This window comes from Bemisia tabaci, chromosome 2 (genome assembly GCF_918797505.1).
Source record: "Bemisia tabaci chromosome 2, PGI_BMITA_v3".
Classification (NCBI taxonomy): domain Eukaryota; kingdom Metazoa; phylum Arthropoda; class Insecta; order Hemiptera; family Aleyrodidae; genus Bemisia; species Bemisia tabaci.
In genome coordinates, this window is record NC_092794.1 from 52,125,499 (window position 1) to 52,144,685 (window position 19,187).

General features: G+C 38.8%; 1 protein-coding gene across 6 annotated transcripts in view; it reads right to left on the reverse strand.

The window, feature by feature from the left end:
* Positions 1-938: 938 nt before the first annotated feature.
* The window catches only part of mol (dual oxidase maturation factor 1 mol), an 87,579-nt gene continuing 69,330 nt past the window's right edge, over positions 939-19,187 (reverse strand). For all 6 annotated transcript variants that reach the window (XM_072297521.1, XM_072297519.1, XM_019055434.2 and 3 more), the window contains 6 exons: positions 8,288-8,422; positions 5,190-5,406; positions 4,586-4,800; positions 3,816-4,011; positions 2,321-2,599; positions 939-1,283 (listed from right to left, as the gene is read on the reverse strand). In XM_072297521.1, coding sequence (XP_072153622.1) covers positions 1,235-1,283; positions 2,321-2,599; positions 3,816-4,011; positions 4,586-4,800; positions 5,190-5,406; positions 8,288-8,422 — 1,091 coding nt within the window. In that variant the 3' untranslated portion in view covers positions 939-1,234. The remainder of the gene's footprint in view (positions 1,284-2,320; positions 2,600-3,815; positions 4,012-4,585; positions 4,801-5,189; positions 5,407-8,287; positions 8,423-19,187) is intronic.

Below are 19,187 nucleotides of genomic sequence, written 5' to 3' on the forward strand. Positions count from 1 at the left end.
AATAAAGGTGTTTCACTCACGTATCTACGAGAATATTACACCAAGAAAAATAATAAAGTAAAAATAGAAAATGCATAAACCTAGGGCACTGACTTATTGTTTACAAGGACAATTCTCGTTATTATAAAAAAATAATACTGTACAAGGAAAAATACTTAATTCTACAATTCAGGCTCAGAAAAACATTTCATATACAAAAATGGGCCTTCCATTTTGTGTCTGTATAAACTAAATTTTCATCGTGAGAATTGGGGTAAAAAGATAAGAGTAAATTATACACAAAATAGAGTTTTGAAATTATCTTTGCTACAAAAGTTTCTTCGTTGGTTTTGGGCATTAACAGTTCACTGTTAAAAATCTTGAGGTGAAATTTGGAGTGTCATTAATATTCCATTTCACTCCGGTTTTCCGGGAGTAAAATAGACTTTCGAGTGAAAAGTTATCAGATTTCACGTCAAGATTCTTAGCAGTGTGAGAAAAAGTAGCTGCAAAAAAATGGATCCTTAGCGATGAACAGGAGAACAGAAGTTAATCTTAAAGAGCGCTAAAAGTATAAATCTTTTTACAGGAGCAGCTCGCGACGTAAAATTTTGTAATTATTTATATAGAAATGTTCTTCTCTCGTTAAAAGCGTTGTGATGTACTACTGTACATATTTAAACTGATGTATATATACAACTATACATTAGTCAATCAGTAAGTTTCAGTCAATCACATGAATACATTGATTAACGCAAAAACGATTCCATTATGGAATAAAATAAAATATTACAAAAAAATTTGATTTTGGGCTCCACTGGGGTATTCTGAGCTCGTGGTGCGGCATTTAATGGAGTTGTAGGTGTTCGGATGCTTTTAAACCAAAATGCTACAGTGAATAGGGATGATACAAATTTGTAAGCAAAGAATTAAGCGTTTGAGGAAGAATTTCTTTAACGTCTCTCCTCTTTTCCTACAGCTCCTCTCTGTTTCCTTCCATTTTAGCTTCAGATCAGTCATGATTCAATAGCTTTCACCTGCAAATTGATTTCTGCCAACTAACATGAACCAGAATACCTCAGTCGCATTTTACATCATAATTTACAAAAGTAAAATGAAATCACAATCAGTTTCGCCTGGTTCTAAAACAATACGAGTATGTCGACGACCCGAAAACTGCAACCGCATTTTTTTCCTGAACCGAATTTTACTTGATGTATTACAAAATGCGTAGTATTCAATCTGGATCTGGTTTTCACCACATGGCAGTTTCTTGCACCGGTTTACTTCGAAGACTACTTCGCCTGTAACACAGTAAAGGAAATTGTATTACTGATCGATTATGAAGAGATCATGAGTGCTGTTGAAGAGTGGTCATAAAATAGTTGAATTGAATGCGACAGATGTGAGTATGGGGCTGTAACTTCTCTTTACCGATCAAGAAAGTTTGCCAACATACCAACCATAATTTCTGGTTCTTTTAAAACAAAATTATAGGATGACAGAAAATTGCACTTTTTTTATATCTTTATAAGAGTTCCGGAATCAGACATACGTACCTACAATCCAGTGAAACCAACAATTTTCTGACACTAAAATGATGCTGAATTCATGCTGAATTCAACAACTTTTTTAACCATATGTTTAAAATTGTTGAAATAATTTTGTTCAAAGTATTGTTTACTATATTGAAATCGTTGTCTGATATAAGAGTGATCAGTTCAATCATTCGATTAAAATAATTTTTAAATTCTATCGGAAATTTTTACAAATTGTTAGAAAATATATTTGTAATATTACATATTGTTTTGCTGTGCGGTTTAAATTTCAAAAAGAAAAAATCATTCTCGCAATAACCTCGTCAACAATAGCAACCTGTGAATCTTGGCAATATTTTGAAAACATATTGCTGGTTGATATAGTGAACACATGATTCGAGTCTAACGTATCGGTAGAGGTATTCCTCCATTTTGAAGGGGCAAGGAAGCTCATCAGCATGTATGATAAAAGGGTCAGCAGAAAAGGATTATTGACGAAATTAATGTATATTTTCTCTTCACATTTTCAGATAATATAGATCCAATCCCGAATTAAAAACTGAGAGAAATTCTAAAAAAATGTCTCGCACATTTTCCAGAAAAATCATGCATTTTTTATATTAAAAAATTGCAACTAAATTGAAAGTTCTTGCAAGTTGGCAACGCTGCTTTTCCTCCATTTCAATGTATTTTGTGCAATCCATAAGGAGGCTGTCTGACCTACATTCGATATATACCATGGATTTAAATGGAGTATGAGCCGTGTTGCCAACTTGCCGGAAGAGCATCTTAGGAAGTATTACCCTGGTAACGATGAGGAAGGAGGTGGGTCAGTCCTCTGGACCGGAGGATGCTGAGCGTCGGACCTCCTGGCAAATGTGACATGAGGAACTGCTACACTGGATATGCTAGAGTTGGAGTCTTGAGAGATGCTCCTTTTGAAGGCTGTGCCCGTTATTGCCGGCCTATTGAAAGGATACCTCCACGGGGATTTCGGCGGGTCCATCTCGAAACCCCGATTGTCGAGTCCTCGTTTCAAGTTGCTCTGCTCCGATTCGTCGTCCTTTTTCGACGACAACCGCCTGAAACAACGTAGACCACGCTCTCAGTGGGATTTAGAGGAATACAAATGATGTAAAGTGTTTGAGCAGGAGGGTATGGATTCGATCGACATGAATTGATCGAAAAATAAAAACGTGAATCGATCCACGAGATTCGGTCGATAACGATTTGATCGATAACCGAGAATCGATTGACAACTTCGTGAATCGATCGAAAACCTCGTGAATCGATCGACAGCTCCATGAATCGATCGACAAATCCGTGAATTGACCAACAAGCCTATCAATCGATCGACAACTCCGTAAATCAATCGACAAACCCGTGATACGATAGAAAGCTCCGTGAGTCGATCGAGAACTCCGTAAATCCATCGACAACTCCATGAATTAAGTGATAAATCTGTGGATCGATTCACGTTTATATTTTGCGATCAATTCATATCGATCTAATCTACCCTCCTTTGAAGCAAACCATCCACATCTGCATTGAGAGTTTTGAAGAGAGATCCTTTTAATAGCCAACCGAAAAACAACTTTGCTTTAAAATGTTACATTCTAATCTTTAGGGAAACATTATTGGGAAATATGTAAAAAACATACTTGAGCAATTTTGGGGGAAAAACATGGGAATCCCTAATTCTGCGAAACCTTCTTAGATGTTAAAAAATGTATTTTTTATGTTCAGTTTTTAAAAATAAGAAATAATGATACTTTAAGATGTTTTGATAGACATATTTTTACTTAAAAAAAACTTTTGAGGCGTAAACAAAAATATTCAAGAATCATGATGATATACGTTATTAACAACGTTATATAACATACGTTATTAACGTAAAATTATTTTAAACAAACTTCAGAGAATGTTTTTCAAAAAGACTAAAAAATTACTTTAAACCCTTCAATAGCTTTAATGACTGAAACAAAAATCAAAATCACCAATTTAATTTGTTTTTTTCGATGAAATGTAGTTTTTAAACTTTTAATGCCGTCTCCTATTCCTATGGAAAAGGAAAGTATAATGGTTTTAATAGTTTCATACGATACCGGAATCAACATATAGAAAATACAATCCGTCGTTGAGCTTTTTCGACGAACATTTTGCTGGCATGATAGCACCTCTTAGACACCGCTTCAGAAAGGAGATAGGGAATCGGGATTTTATCAAGGAAAAAACTCGACGATTTCAGATTTCAGAATCTTACTAAAACAACTATCTCGTCTTTAAACTCAATTTTACCTTAAAATTCGTCTGCCAAGACCAGGGGCTTCTTCCAGTCCGGCTTTTCCTCCCTTCTTTCGGTGATTGCTATCCTCGATAATGATATGTCTATCGTAAGGAGTGTCATAATCCACCTCGAGAATCGTTGAGAATCTGTTCGGGAACAACCAGTCACCTATAGAGATGATCAGTCCTATGATGGAGCAGAAGCTTCCTGAAATCGAGAACAAAAATTCCAAAAATGAAACTAAATTTTAGATAGGCCTCTAAAGCAGCGGGCTGATCGTTGAAATTGATAGACAAAGCGATAGACAAAGAAGACATAGGGAGTATGGAGCGATCCTATTGGTTGAAATGGTTGGTTCCTATAGACTGAGGAAGACAATTTAATAGACTAACTATGGGGTCTCCCATGGACTGTCGTTAGTTAATCTATACCTCTTGTCCATTGCATCCACTCTCCTCCACCAATAGGATTCCTCCATATCACTTTTGTCTTTTTTGTCTATGGCTTTGTCTACCAATTTCAACGATATTTATTTTATAGAGAGAATCAACTCATCAAAGCACAAATTTTTTCTCAAGAGAGTTATGTTATTTGGTGCAAAATCACCTCTGTCTAAACGACACGTGCGTCGAATTGCAATCAGTTTTTTTGTGAACAGCACTTGACCAAAACTACCCTCAAGGTGGAAAGTGGGTCAAAAATTGACAAATGGACCACTAACTGGTTTATAAGCCGTGGATTTTTCTTAGTGCGTAACGTATTGAAATTGAAGAGTACAAACCAGCAATAATGACTAGCCAAAAACACCATCCGTAGCGGAAAGCAAGTATTTTATTTTGTTCAAAACGGACTTGTAGCGGGTTGGCAGGAAGGAGGCAGCGATACACAAAAGCGGCCACCAACAAAAATGACCCAGTTAGAGTCATCATGTAAGCACCATATCTCGGGACCACTATCAGGAGAAGATTCATGAGAAGCCAGCTCGCAAAAGCAGCCCTGGAATAATAAAATATATATAAATACATAAACATACCTATTTTTCTATTTTTCAATAACTGATGATCTATTTAAATACGAGTATGAGTCTATGTATTAAGGATACGTGTAGAGCTCTCCAGGTATTCCGTTCAGTTTAATGTACCGGTATATGGGGATGATTTGTTTTTCTATAAATTTCCATCCAGTAACCATTTTTAATCACATTAGAAAACACGAAGAACTAACTAAAATTTAAAAGAGGTATGTCGGCCATACTTATGATCATTTCACTTGTCTGTTGAAGAACTCATCACAATTTATACATATTAAAAACGTATACTTTGTTGCCGAATATTAATGATAATGAATGACCTTGTGCATAAAAAGAAGTATGATGCATTACTTACCAGAGCAGGATAGAGCTATAATAGCCTGCAGCTCTATATTGACCTCCCCAAGTGAAGCCCTCCTGCCCAAGACTGAAGTACTCTGCTACTGTGAGAATGGGGAAAGGAAGCCCCCTCTGAATTGCCTCCCTGTAGCTGTGTCCCATCTCATGAGAGCCATACCACGAGAATCTCTCATTGAAATCTATGTCCTCTGACGTGTTATCCGCCGGGATAGCTACAACATAGATCAAAAACATTTCCATTAACTGCTTTGCGTGTGGTCAATTTTTCACTGAATATTTAAGTAACGTATTATGGATAAATACTCTTGAATCGAAAATAGAGATATGCTATTTTTTTATTTTTGATATGCATTAGCGCAAACGTGATTTTTTCTACATTTATTTCGTTGATGCCAAATCTGCAGAAAATAGTATAACGTCGCTGCGTAGTTAACGAATTAAACCAGGCTGTTAGAAATGATACGGCGCACATTATCCATTTTTTTGTTCTATGAGGGCTTTAATGCACTAAAATATACGTTCTATTCAACATTCAAGGGAATAACTTCTTACAATACAATTAGTTCAAAAATTATTAATAAACTGGGTATACTAGTGTAATCACAAACGGGGAGATAATTACATGTAAAAAAAGAAACAGGAGATAAGAGTATACATATATATTAATCCAACTAGGTTGTAAAATTGTGCCGAGTCAACGCTGTTTTTTGAAGGAAACAAGGCCAAAAAATTAAGACAAAATCAGTTAAAATCAAAAGTATTGAGTTCTAAATTTTTACCACCTTGTTACATACAGTTTGGACCGCGTTTCTTAATGTTTTTTTTCTCTTATGTTTTTATTAATATACAGACGATAAACAAAAATGTTGAAACCAGCTGTTCATTTCAACATGTGATTTTCGAAATTCGATAAACTGGGTGATGTACGAGTAAGACTTTATCAGTATGGTTTTCATCGATTATGGTATCAATTTATGGTTTTTATAACATTGCAAGTTTCTTTAAGATACAGGGTATATTGCGCAACTTGACATGGAATCAGGCTACGATGGATTCATTTTGTACTTTACGCCACATGCTTGTTCATAAATGACTTCTAGGACTTAACAGAAATTACAATAATGGAACTTAAGTTTAATTTACTCAACTTTCAATTTCATAGACAAAAATGTTCCGTCCGATTACCTCAAATATCCTGAAAATTCTGTTCGCTGGCACAGATGAAAAAATTTCACCTTGGAGGGCACTCTCGCGTGGGTCATAAACTGTGATGTAGAACTGGTTAATGACAGAAAAGACAGCACATTTAACCCGGAAGTTTCACTTCTGCACTTTATGCTGGCATTAACAAGATCTCTCCTGAAAGTTGGTTCTCGTGCAGTTGAGTCATAGGCGGAATTTTCGTCGAAGGTCAAAAACCATGCACGGATAATGTGCGTCTTTCACTGTTCCTGAACAGCTTCATCCGCTGAACGGCATTTAAGCAAGAACAGACTTTTAAGAATACTAATGGCTTAACTCTGAAAGCTCTTCAGTTGATCGCAACATCTAGAGGGTTTTTTCCTATTTTTGTTTCTTGAAACGAGAAAAAAAATACTTGCCGCTTGCAATTTATCAAAATTTGTTTCACATAAGAAGGAAATATTTGATTTCCTCGTAAAAATAAAATATCATCAATGATCCTCGCAGATGCGAAAGTATCTTCTGTCACCATCCCATACGTGCCACTGGATTTTAACTAGATTGGAGCTAAAGAAACAAGGATGGACAGTATCACAATCATGCGACGCCACCTGATGATCATTGAAGATCTTTCTGCACCTCTGAGGATCATTGATGCTGTCTTATTTATACAGAGTAATACGCGGTATCGGGCTGTTCAAGAATCACGTAAGCTACCTTAGGAGAAAAGAGGGGTTTAACTTCTCTTCTGGGGTCTTACGGGAGAGGAAAGGAGAGTCAAGCCCAGTCTTACGTAAGCCTCTTGCTTTAAGAATACAAAATGGAGATAACAATCCAAGAAGAATAATATTTGGACGTATTTCTATCAAACGGACCTAAGCGCCATATGGTGAGAAAGGTACACAGGGGAGCTTGGATTGGCGGCGGAATCGGGCGTCCGGCTTATTCCGTCCTATACTGGCAATGCTTTTCCATGGCGCTTAGGTCCGTTTGACAGAACGCGTTATCCGGGATTCTAAATTCCTCAAAAGGAACTCGAATTGGCGCTTAGTTCTGTTTGATAGAAATACGTCAATTTTTCAGACTTCCTTCGTCATTTCCTTAATTATTAGGGGGAGGAGGGTTGAGCCAATCTTACATGATTCAAAACGGGGGGGGGAGGTACAGTCTTAGAGATGTCTTACCTGGGCGGAATAAGAAAGAAAAATTCAAAATCCGGCCAGAATCCTTTACGTAATATCAGAATGTATGAATTTTCCATTAAAAAGTAACCAATAAAAGACAATTTGCAACGTCGCAATTTGAGATACGTGTTGTTACATAACCATTCGAAGGGGGTTGATTTTCTTATTTTCATGAAAACTTCTAGTGGCTCGGCATCAAGAAAAGAATGTTAATGTCCTATAACACTTGCTCGCAGTAGATTCGTTTGCCACTGTAATATATCCTTGGTGACTTTAACGCAAGGATAAGAAAAACAACCGAGCAAATTCATTTGGTAATGGTTCGCAAAATACAGTTCAAGTTTTAATCTGCCTTGTGGTCCATTACAACGTTATCCTCATATATTTTTATCTTTAATAGAAAATGTTTCATCTCGAGGTAAGACACTAAAATCATTTGTATAATTGTTATATCCGCACTGGTAAAAAAAAAACCTCTTGGTTCAAGAGTGCAGTTTCTTGTCGCCGGATTTAAGAGTCTGGACTCTTGTTTCAATGCAAAATCCGCTTGAATCAATGCAAAATTCGCTTGAAACAAGAGTTCAAGACTCTTAAATCCGGCGACAAGAAACTGCACTCTTAAATCAATGCAATGCGGCATTGGTCCAAGAGGTTTTTTTTACCAGTGATTTGTTGCGTCGCTTTTAGTTCGTGAGACGACTGACAAAGTGTGGGAAGAGGTACTTGCCTTTCAGAGTAATGTTGACATGTCCTAAGCCTATGTAGGCCCCAAGTTTGGCGGAAATCAGTTCCGTAGAGAAAGCTCGATAAGAACTTTCTATATCAATTTCGCCCACGTGCCAGTTTGATCCGCATCTTGCCACTAGAACAGATCAAAATTGTTTGCATGAGCTAAAATAAAATTTAACAGGTTATATGAAGAAAACCAAAACCATCAAATTTTCAAAAATCACCTTTCGACAGAGTACTGTTCTGCCGTGCTAAGGAAGAACGACGTATGAAAATTCGAGAGTTGCCAAATTTCCTTCGATAAAATGTTTATTTTCTCGGAAAGTTATGAATATATTTTTCCTTTAAATCAGAATCTTTAGGTAAAATTTCGAACCAAATCATCTGATAAAATCGGGAGGAAAATATTCTTAAATTTACTAGGTATTCGCATTTTATCAAAGAAAATTTGACAACGCCTGAAGGTTTATACGGCGCTTTTCTTTAACACGGCAGCATGGGGGCGTGTAAATAGTTATACAAGAAGCAGCGTCGTCCAGACTGTTTTGTTTCGTCGGAGTGGAGTGTGTTATATTGGAACGACAATGACGGTCAGGAATGATAACAAAAATAGCTGATGAGGTGCAAGGTCATATATTGCCATTTTACACAAGAGCGCCGTAAGAACCTTCAGACGTTGCCAAATTCTTCTCAATACAAATCTGGATTTTAGGGAAACTTGCAGATATTTCCCCTTCAATTTTTCAAAAAATTTTCTTCGCGATTTAATCTGAAGTCCCAGAGAATTTCGAGGAGAAATACTCATAACTATTCTATAAAATTAATATTTCATCGGGGAAACGTGGCAACGTTTGAATGTTCATACTGCGTTTTTTCATAGCACAACATCATAGGTCGCGGACAGAGAGACATTATGCAAATGTGGCTCTTGTGCCCACGTCCACGTCACGTCCACATCCGCGTGTTTTGTCGCCGGATCAGGTTGAAAAATCAGCATTTTACTCGAAAAACGTGGAGCAAAAAGGCACATGTAATCGCATAACATGGCAACCATGGCGTATGGCGTTCATGTCTCTGCTATGAGCTCATCGTCGTCAAATGAACCGGAGCCGGAATATAATGACAGAACTCCGCGGTATGTGTCGGGCCTTGACAATGCTGCCCTGCCACGCAACAACCGCTTATATCCTTTAGGATATTCATTGAAGTTAGGTGGTTTTACCTCCGCGAGGTAGAATGCTCCGCGGTTCCCAAGTTCATTGGTCCCAATTTACATGACAATCCACCGATATTATTCTGCACTGGCGGTCTCAACGCCTTCAATGCAGTTCTTGTATGCCAGTGGCGTAGCAGCTTTGCGATTATATAGATTGATCTAACGATCGGTTTCCAATGAGTTGCTCATGAAACATCGTACGTTCAAAATGTATTGAAATATAAAAGTGGACAACTGGGTATTTTTCTAAAAACGAGAAAACGAAAAATTTAAGGCATTTTTCTCCAGAACATTGCAAAAAAATTGCAAGGCCAAAATATTTCGCGGTTTAAATGGCGACCGATGAGCTCTTCTTTTCTTATACGCGCGTTTAAGTCTCCGAAAAGTCCTCTACTTTCATCAGGGTTTAAAGGAGCAATGGACCACCGGATAAAGTACGAATTTAAGCATTCTGATACATGATTCCTCTTCTAAAGTTTCACGCATTTCGCGCGACGAAATGAATTGATATTGACTCCGAACCAAGATAAGATTTTTATTCAGCATTCATTACAAAAAATTTCAATCAACTGCTCACAACAGAGACAAGGGGAAAAAGGTGAATCAAATTGCGCACTATATTGCGGTTCTACAAACTTTCTCAATCACGTTCAGCTGAGCAGAGGCGTCGAGATTGAGATTTTCATATTTTCAAATCGCAGAGACTGTCACGGTATGAGTTATAACGTTCAATGTGCGATTTAACTAAGGTATATATTTGTTTTCTTCAAAGATCGCAAAGTTCGTACTTATGCACCGAAAAACGTTAATATCCTCAATAGGAGTTACTCTCAGTAACTTTTGTTGACCATACAAATCGTGTTCCTTGTGAAATTTTGATGAGATAACACATCGACTGTGTTTGTCCGTAACCACGTATCTAGTTTGCGGTGCTTGACAATTTCCACTCCTGTTTAAATTTTTTAAAGGAGAACATTCTTCTCCTTCTTTCTCTCTTTTTTGTCGTTCCCCCTACTCTCTCTTTAGTTCTGTACTTTACCCTCTCTTCTACTATCTCGCCTCTCACTTTGACGGTACCTATGCAGACAAGTGCTTTTATAGATGACCCAAAAACAGTGGTTCCTTTAATGCAAAATGTAATCCAATTGAACCCTTTTTGTGAATTTTTGTCTCGATTTTCTATGCTCCTCTTAAACTCAGACTGTTCATTACTTTCCCTGCCCAGATAGGTGTTTTTGTGGATAAGCCAGAAAATCGACGGCAATCATTTAACTCGGTTTGTGACGTCGCAAACTTCCTGTCATTTTTCATTCTCGTCAACATTTTCTTCTCTGTGCGAAAAAAATTCCACAAAAACTTCAAGGAATGATGTCAATTTGTTCTCCTTTAAAAAAATAACAAAAGGCGGAGATTTTCAGACACCGCAAACGAGATATGTGATTGCGGACTTACGCCGTCGAAACATAGTTCCCTATAGCGAAATGTAGTCCAACTCAAGGGTCTTCCTCGTAGAAAGTAGATTACCAGACATACTCCCCTCTTTCTGGGCATAGTGGACGCCATCCAGGGAATGGTCGATCTCGGAACGAGGCTGAGGACGAAAGGGAAATTAGGAAGTGACTTCATCCCGGGCCGAACCACGAGGCGTTGGACGGAGTTCGAGTTCCGGTCCGAGCCCTGCCCCGGCTCCCCGCTCCGAGTTCACGGTCTATGGCAAGGCTGACGCCGATGCTGACGTTGAGCTGACGTTGACTGCGGCTGCGCACGGCGAAGCTGTTGATCTTGGCAAGACACCCGAGGCGTTCTCACTTGGCCGTTCGATCAGCTGTGGTGGCGTTAGGGCTGCTCGAGTGCGACTCGACTGGTTCCGGCCTGACTCCCGTTCCGTTCCGTCGGATCACTTCCTCTATTCGTCAGAGGCAGCCGCGGTGCCGGCGTCGGGCCTTGACCTTCGCCCGCGCCGCGACGCCCCCTCCGTCGCCGTCGTCGCGGTTCCTTTCCATCTCTACGCACTTGCACGTCCCATTGACGCTATCAATAGACTGATTTATATTCTCTTCCATCCCGCCGAGTCCGTGACTGCCCATGACAATGGTTTGCTGCGAACTTTTGCTCGAGTGAAAGGGAGAGTCGTTTGCCCGATTAAAATGACCAGTGGGCTGATTATTGGAATTGATTGACAAAGCGATAGACAAAGGAGGCAAAGAGAAAATGGAGCGATTTATTGGCAGAGGCGGGTGCTGAGGAGGTTGGGTTGCCTGATTAAAATAACCAGAGTGGGCTGATTATTGAAATTGATAGACAAGGTGATGAACGAAAAGATGAACGAAAAAACGACTAATTTATAATATTTTCCGTCCCGCGAAGTCCGTGACTGTCCATGACAATGATTTGCTGCAAGTTTCTGTCGAGTGAAAAGGAGAGTCGCTTGCCAGATTAAAATGACCAGTGGACTGATTATTGGTATCGATGGACAAAGCAATGGATGAGGAATACGGAGTGAAAATGGACCGATCTAATGGTGGAGGCGGGTGCTATATTGGAGATCTCCGGAGGTCTTCCGTATCACAATAAACTATATGACGCCTCATAGGAAAAAATGCAATTTGAGGGACAACTTGTGAATACGGTTGTAAATATTGATAAGTGTATTTGCCGTTAAAATTTGAGACCAGATTTCCCAACCCAGCGGGTTGATTATTGATATTGATAGACAAAGCTATAGGCTATAAACAAAGGAGGCAAAGAGAAAATAGAGCGATATATTGGTAGAAACGGGTGGTTGCAATGAACAGGAGTGGTTTAAGTAGTAGAGTGACAAATGGCAACTAGTCCAGGCGCCTGGTAGCTAAAAATGAGGCTACCTGGAATTTTGGGTACACAGCGATTTTTTTGGCTTACTTTATGTTTTTTGGGTCGCTGAATCCGAATCTGAAGTTTCCGCACGCGTATCTGGTGAGCATTTTCCGCTATTTTGAAAAAATGGCCTAAAAAGGCCTTTTTTGCGGTTTTTTTGATATAGCGGCTACGGATGAGGAAAAGTCCCGGATTTAGCTAATGTTTTGAATAGCTGACAAAATTTGGAAGAAAATGGTATATGAATATGCTAGGTTTGCTCAAAAATTGAGGAACCTCGGATTTCGGAACTTTAGAACGCTTCGGAACTTGGCTGACCGCGGCGAGCCGGATCGCGCGTTGACGGGTGCGCCGCGAAAACGTGAATAGGCGCGATGTTCACGATGCTGTATCTTCCTCAATTTTTAAGCAAACCTAACATATGTATACACCATTTTCTTCCAAATTATGTCAGCTATTCAAAACATTAGCTAAATCCGGGACTTTTCCTCATCCGTAGCCGCTATATCAAAAAAACCGCAAAAAAAGGCCTTTTTAGGCCATTTTTTCAAAAAAGCGGAAAATGCTCACCAGATACGCGTGCGGAAACTTCAGATTCGGATTCAGCGACCCAAAAAACATAAAGTAAGCCAAAAAAATCGCTGTGTACCCAAAATTCCAGGTAGACTTACCAGGCGCCTGGACTAAACCCGCGAGAAAAATATGAATCAGCAGTCATGTGATAAAACTGTGTATTCTTCCATCCAAACAAGGCATATGTTCATTTTTTGTCGGAATTTGTTCTGAAGATTTACCGGACCTACGTTCATGAGTTTTAGAGCTACCAATAGGAAAACATCTCAAGCTGAGCCCGTTCTATTTAGATTAACTTACGTAAGATCACTTCGCGAGCCTTGGAGGGCACGAAGCACTCTCTCTGAGCAGTGGACTACGTAGCGGCCAGGGGCCGCACCGCGTGCCCCCTGGTATATCTTTTAAAGACCCTTAAAAGTTTATGTTCTTTAAAGTTATTTCCTCAAACTAAATGTATAAGTTTCGCCGAATGGCATGATCAGATGTTGCGCAATCTGTTTCGCGAACAAGGCCTGGCCTGGTATGACAAACTTGCTTTGCAGACTGCTTAATCGGGCATTCATCACTCATCATCAGGCTTGAAGGATATTTAGTTTCATCTCTGGGATTGCCCTTTACCTCAGCCCGTTGCTGGAATTAGGACTGCGGGGGTATCTGTGATATAAAGTCTATGGTTTGGAGGGATCATATTACTTTTTATACCAATCTTCAAGATTAAACGTCGAGACACGTCTACAACTAGCGCATTTGACTCTTCATGACAGAAGAATGTTGTGTTGAGCATCTTATTTGCCAAATAAGTTCGTCGAATGTGGAATAAGATTTGCGTTACAAACAGAGTGCGCTAAGCTGCCGCGCTAAAGAAAAATGCCACATGAGCCTTCAAATGTTGCCGCATTTCTGATTAACTGATTAACAAATTACTGATAAACTTATGAATACATCTCTTCTCCAATTTTTCAAATGAAATTGCTCACAACTAAAGCTAAAGTTTCTGAAAATGTCAGTAACAAATATTCATAACTCCTCAACAATTAAAATTTTTGAGGAGGAAATTTGGCAACTCTCGAATATTCATACGGCGATTCTTCCTAGCACGGCAAAAAACAAGTCAAAAGCTAAATATCAGTTATTTTAATGCAAAGATGATCTTCATAACTATTTTTGGGGTAACACCATTCTAGCCCCGTATGATACTCTCAAATGTATTTAATCTTCATTTTTTCTAGAGAAACCTTACTTTTAGCCTCTTAAGCTGTTAGTCACCTTTGCTGGAGATCAAAACTGATCTTTGATAATCTGTCGCGTGGAGACAATATCGATGGCGTAAGTCAAAATATGCGTAGAGCCAGATGCGGCGTTGCAAATCTCATCGCATGATTTCTTCTTTTCAGAGAAAACTAAAAATCTTATCCTCTTGAAATTTTCCGCGATTTTTTTCACACCATGAATATGCATAGTAAATTTTAAGGAGATAATATGGTCAGGTTTTTTTTTTAAAAAAAAGAATAATAATAAATTGAAAGCTCTAGAAACTTTAGAATAGGGATATACATTTTTCAACGGTATCCATCAGCATATTATAAACCTTGCACCTCTAGCTCAAATAGTGTAATCTGATGGAGCAATAATTTAAGTCGAAAATCAATAATATGTTTCGCATACTAATAATATGTTAGCAAATTGTTGAGCATATTTTTGCTGTATTGATGACTGATGAATGTCGAATAGAGCAGTTTGCAACACAAATTTGTCAAACTGGGTTGTGTTTGCAGAGAGGATTGTTCATAACTTTTTTGTAATCAGGGAGCTGTGATATACTATGCTAAATTCTGATCGCAAGAGGAGGATTAGAATTTCTTATTATAAGAGGCAGAAATTCTAGATATCTAATTTGGATTTCTGAGTGCCCGTGAATCCTCTACCTGCGCGGACTCCCATCTGGAAAAGGGATGAGGGTAATCATTGTCGCCAATGATTTCCGCCAGGGTAATCATAAGTACCCCTATCTATAAAGCGGTGTTTACCCCTATTCTATTGTAATACATTTAAGACAAAATTCGTAAAGACCCGTTAGGTCTAAAAATGGACTTAGTAATTCTTTATGTGTAATTACAAAAATAAATAAAAAAAAGCATCGCCAGATTGTGCTTAAAATCAGCACTTTCCTCCATTTAAACCCTTGCAAAATATCCACTTTTAATACAAAAACCTGGCAACCTTGTGGGCAGTGGACGCGCAACACGCACGCGGCGCCAGTAAGTCCTCTTGAGAAACTAATGCACTTTGTAATCCTAAAAGCTTTCGTTCTCGAGCCGGAGCGATTCGAGGGTATTAATATTCGTTTGGCAACAGAACCTTGATTTTCTTCCAACTTTGATCGCTGGCCGGTGAAAAAAATTTAAAATTTAAATTTGACAGCGAGAAAATTATGTAACTGGAACTGAAGTGAAGCAAGGCGCCGCGCCGCGGCGCCGCCGTGCTGTAAGTTCTGTAAGTGGTGACTCCGTTGATATTCAGAGAGGAGGGGTCAAGACTCAAGCCTCAGAGACTGAGAGGTGAAATCGATGCGGGCCCAAGCAGATACTCGGAATAGTAACAAGATTGCCTTGTCACGACTCACCGTGGTACCATCGTAAACATCCTCCTGGTGACCTTGAAAAGGGCATTCCAGGGGAATGTGGTAATAACCACACTTCGGCCCAATGCCCGGGCCGCGGCACCAGCTATTGATAAGCACCCACATTTAATTGGTCAGCAAAGAATCATCCAGCCCCCCCCCCCCCCATCCTATCCTAGTCGTACCGCGACTAAATTAACAGGGCGCTCTTTCATATTTGGACGTATTTCTGCCAAACGGAACTGTATGCATTAAGACATGAGCCCTGAGACCCATAAGAATATACGCATAACAGGGCTTACGTCATAATGCACATAGTTCCGTTTGGCAGAAATACGTCCATTTGATACTTTCAATGACGATCCGTATCCCCCAGATCCAGAACTATACAGGGTGATTCAAAAGTGCCGCACAACCCCTAGGGTTCTTGCCCTTTTTCAGAGTGATCCTCTTAAAGTTTTAAGGGTTCTAAAAGCCATGTCTTTTGACCTGGGAGCTTTCATAAGAGTTCGAGTCTCTATCTCAATTTGTTTAAAAGTTGCAGGGAGGATGCCTGATGCTGGAAGAGCGGGACTTTTTGATCACCCTGTATTTACAAGTTACGCACTTAAACTACGCTATCACCATTGTAGGTAATAAGCTCTCTGACTTTACCTAAATTTTCATTTTTGTAATAGTTCATTCTCGCGTTCAATACTGGAGCGATCTATTTGATTTTTGCGGCTACCAACAGGTTTTCAGATGGCCCGGTTCTATTCGGTTTTTGGAAATTTAACTTATAAGGACGCGTGAAACGGCCCTTAGTGGGCGCGGAGCACCATCTAGGGGTTGACGCGTAGCGGACAAGGAGCGTACCCCTAAGTCGTTCCAGACAACCATCCTCATTATTTCATTTGCTGCGAGTGGGCACCTGGAACGACCAGAACGCGTCCATTGACAATAAAAATCACATGCAAGTTCTATTTCGCCTTCAATTTTTGAAGTAGGCCGAAGAGCATCCTTTGTACAGCAATAGTTGCGTATCCGAGGGTTTATTTCTCGTGCTATACACAAATTGTTCCCCACAGTAAAGTCATAGCCCGATGAGTTCTGCGTTTTTCTATTAAAGTATTTTTAATGGATCATAAATATGGACATTTAAATAGCAATTCACTCCTCAGTTACTTCGGGAAAGCAGGGTTTATCCTTAGCGTGTGTGCAGAAAACGCCACTGATCGTCTATAACAGGCTGTCAACGTAAAATTTTATGTATTGTAACATGTTCCCCCAACAACCAATAACTCAAGTTTGAGGAAGTTTTTACTTGAGGAAAAAAAAAGAAAAAATAACAAAATATGAGCGTGAAATACTGCGAGTGAAATATAGTTGCCTAACAACAATTATGAGGTAAGTTCTACAGTAGTTAAGAACGAAATAATAACTAAGCCCGGCTCCATACATTTTTATCCTCCTTTAATACTCAGCTATGTTGTCAATTTAAGTGTGAGGTGGACTTGAGCATGACTATGTGTTAGATTCTTTGCGTTGCTGGAGAAACCACAGCTTAATCCTTAGCGAGCACAAGCACTCTTAGAAGCCATAAAAAAAGAGCTTTTTACATTCCTTAACGATGCCGATTGCTAAATGTACAGCGGTGTTACCAAATCTTTTCATTTTTTGGACAAAAGAATAAAATGAAGAGCATATTATGTTCATGAGCTGCAGATACTGAGTGGGCCGCATCCTCGGTATTCCGAACGTAATTCGGATTATTAAGGCTGTAAACAAATATTTAAAATAATAGCAACCAAAAGGAAACATGATGCACCCATCCAAATCCTATGTGCATGGTTCCTTTTGCTTAAATTTATTGTTAATTTTAGCATAACTGTGTCTAATTCTTCTTGCAATTTTGTTTGTCCTCTAATTGAATCCCGCGTGTTCACGCATTACAATACATGAGTAAGATTTGATCGGTCAGGAACGAACAAAATTCACTGCAATAAGACTGCGATTGAACGACTTCCACCGCAAAAAAAAAAGAAAAAGAAAACACCACCAACAACAACAACAATAAATAAATTTAAAAAAAACCCTTGACAAACACACAGATTGGGATCTTTTCACCTTTTAAATTAACAATCGTTTCTCCCTAAATCAATGACTGTTAACAAATCTGAATTTGTGGAGGAAAAAAAATTGCACAGTAACTTAAATAAGTCGGCAGAATTCCAATGTATTTTACTTTTTTTCGGTGAGCGCAGCTGTCTCACTCTTACTTCAAGTCGAAATGTTTTTTTTTTTTCTTTTTCCACGTCATTCTCATCATTTTAATTTCTGTCAATCCCAATATAATACATCTTTAAATCTGACTTGATTAAGGACTAGTTTATTCACTTGTAAAATATCATTCCCTGTTGGTACCAAAGAACCTACAAAGAAATAGCGTGGTTTTTGGTTTTTTCTTTATCTTGACAACATTTCTCCGCCTGTTTCGAGAGCAGATATTGAATACAGAAATTTTGATAAAATTACTAGTATGTAACTTTATTTATCTGCCAAAGACTATTATAACAAAAAACATATCTGCAAATAAAAGTAGACTGGTAAGAGGGAAATTAAAATTATTAGCCTAAACAAGACTTCAACTTCAATTACATCAAATGACGTGGCTTATAGTCATGTTCAATATTTTAAACGTGTTCTACATCATATTTTTGCAGAAAACTGTTGTTGATTTCATTCATAATTTGTCTCTCGATATTTTCTATAGACTATAAATTCATATTCGTGGTGAATGATCTCATGGCGAAACTGAGTTTAAGCTAGTCCGCCTTTGTACTCAGTATAAATGAAAGCTTTCAAAATCCGAGCGAATCAAGATTCTAGAGTATTTGCAACATTGCCCTACATTGCGTCTCTCCTCTGACTTCAATGTTGAGAGCCGTCTTTATTTCCTTTTCTTCACTTACAAACCGATTGCGCAGAGGAATTTCGACGAACTTTGTATTGGAATAATGTTTTTATAACCAGACGGCCTGACCACAACCGGCGCCAAGCTCGGCTCATCGCTTAAAAACTGGTTTTGGAATGCCGCAGCTCAGCTTTCGCGATGATTAGGTCCGTGCAATGAGTTATTCTTACAAAAAGCTTTTTACCATGCATAAACAATGGAATTCGTAGAAAAAATGTTCTACGCCAAGGATTTTAAATTCTTTGCTGCTTCGTTGATTTGCTCTCGATAAACTGGACTACTCGAAAAGTGAACAGAGCGGTTCGATTCACTTTATGCTCTTCAGCGGTTTTAACTCCAGCAATGCAATCGCGAGAGGTCCTTGAAGAAATTTTCAATGACTATAGTGCATTCTGTGCAAGGACTTAGCGCTCGGATACAACTATTCGTGTTCCAGGAAAAGCTAGATTGCATAACTAAAAATTGAAGGCGCTTCAGCTTAGGATGCCCGCCAAAGCTCTCGGGTGAAAATCAGCATTTTTGCTGAATCTGAGAATCAATCATGCGTAATCCACATTTCATATGATAACTTGGTAAATTTAGGCGCGATTTTTTCCATATTTCCTCCTCAAATCCTGTTTTTCCATAAAATTTCAGCTTCTTTGAGCTTCGTGTTGAAATTTTCAGAGGTTCAGTGCTTG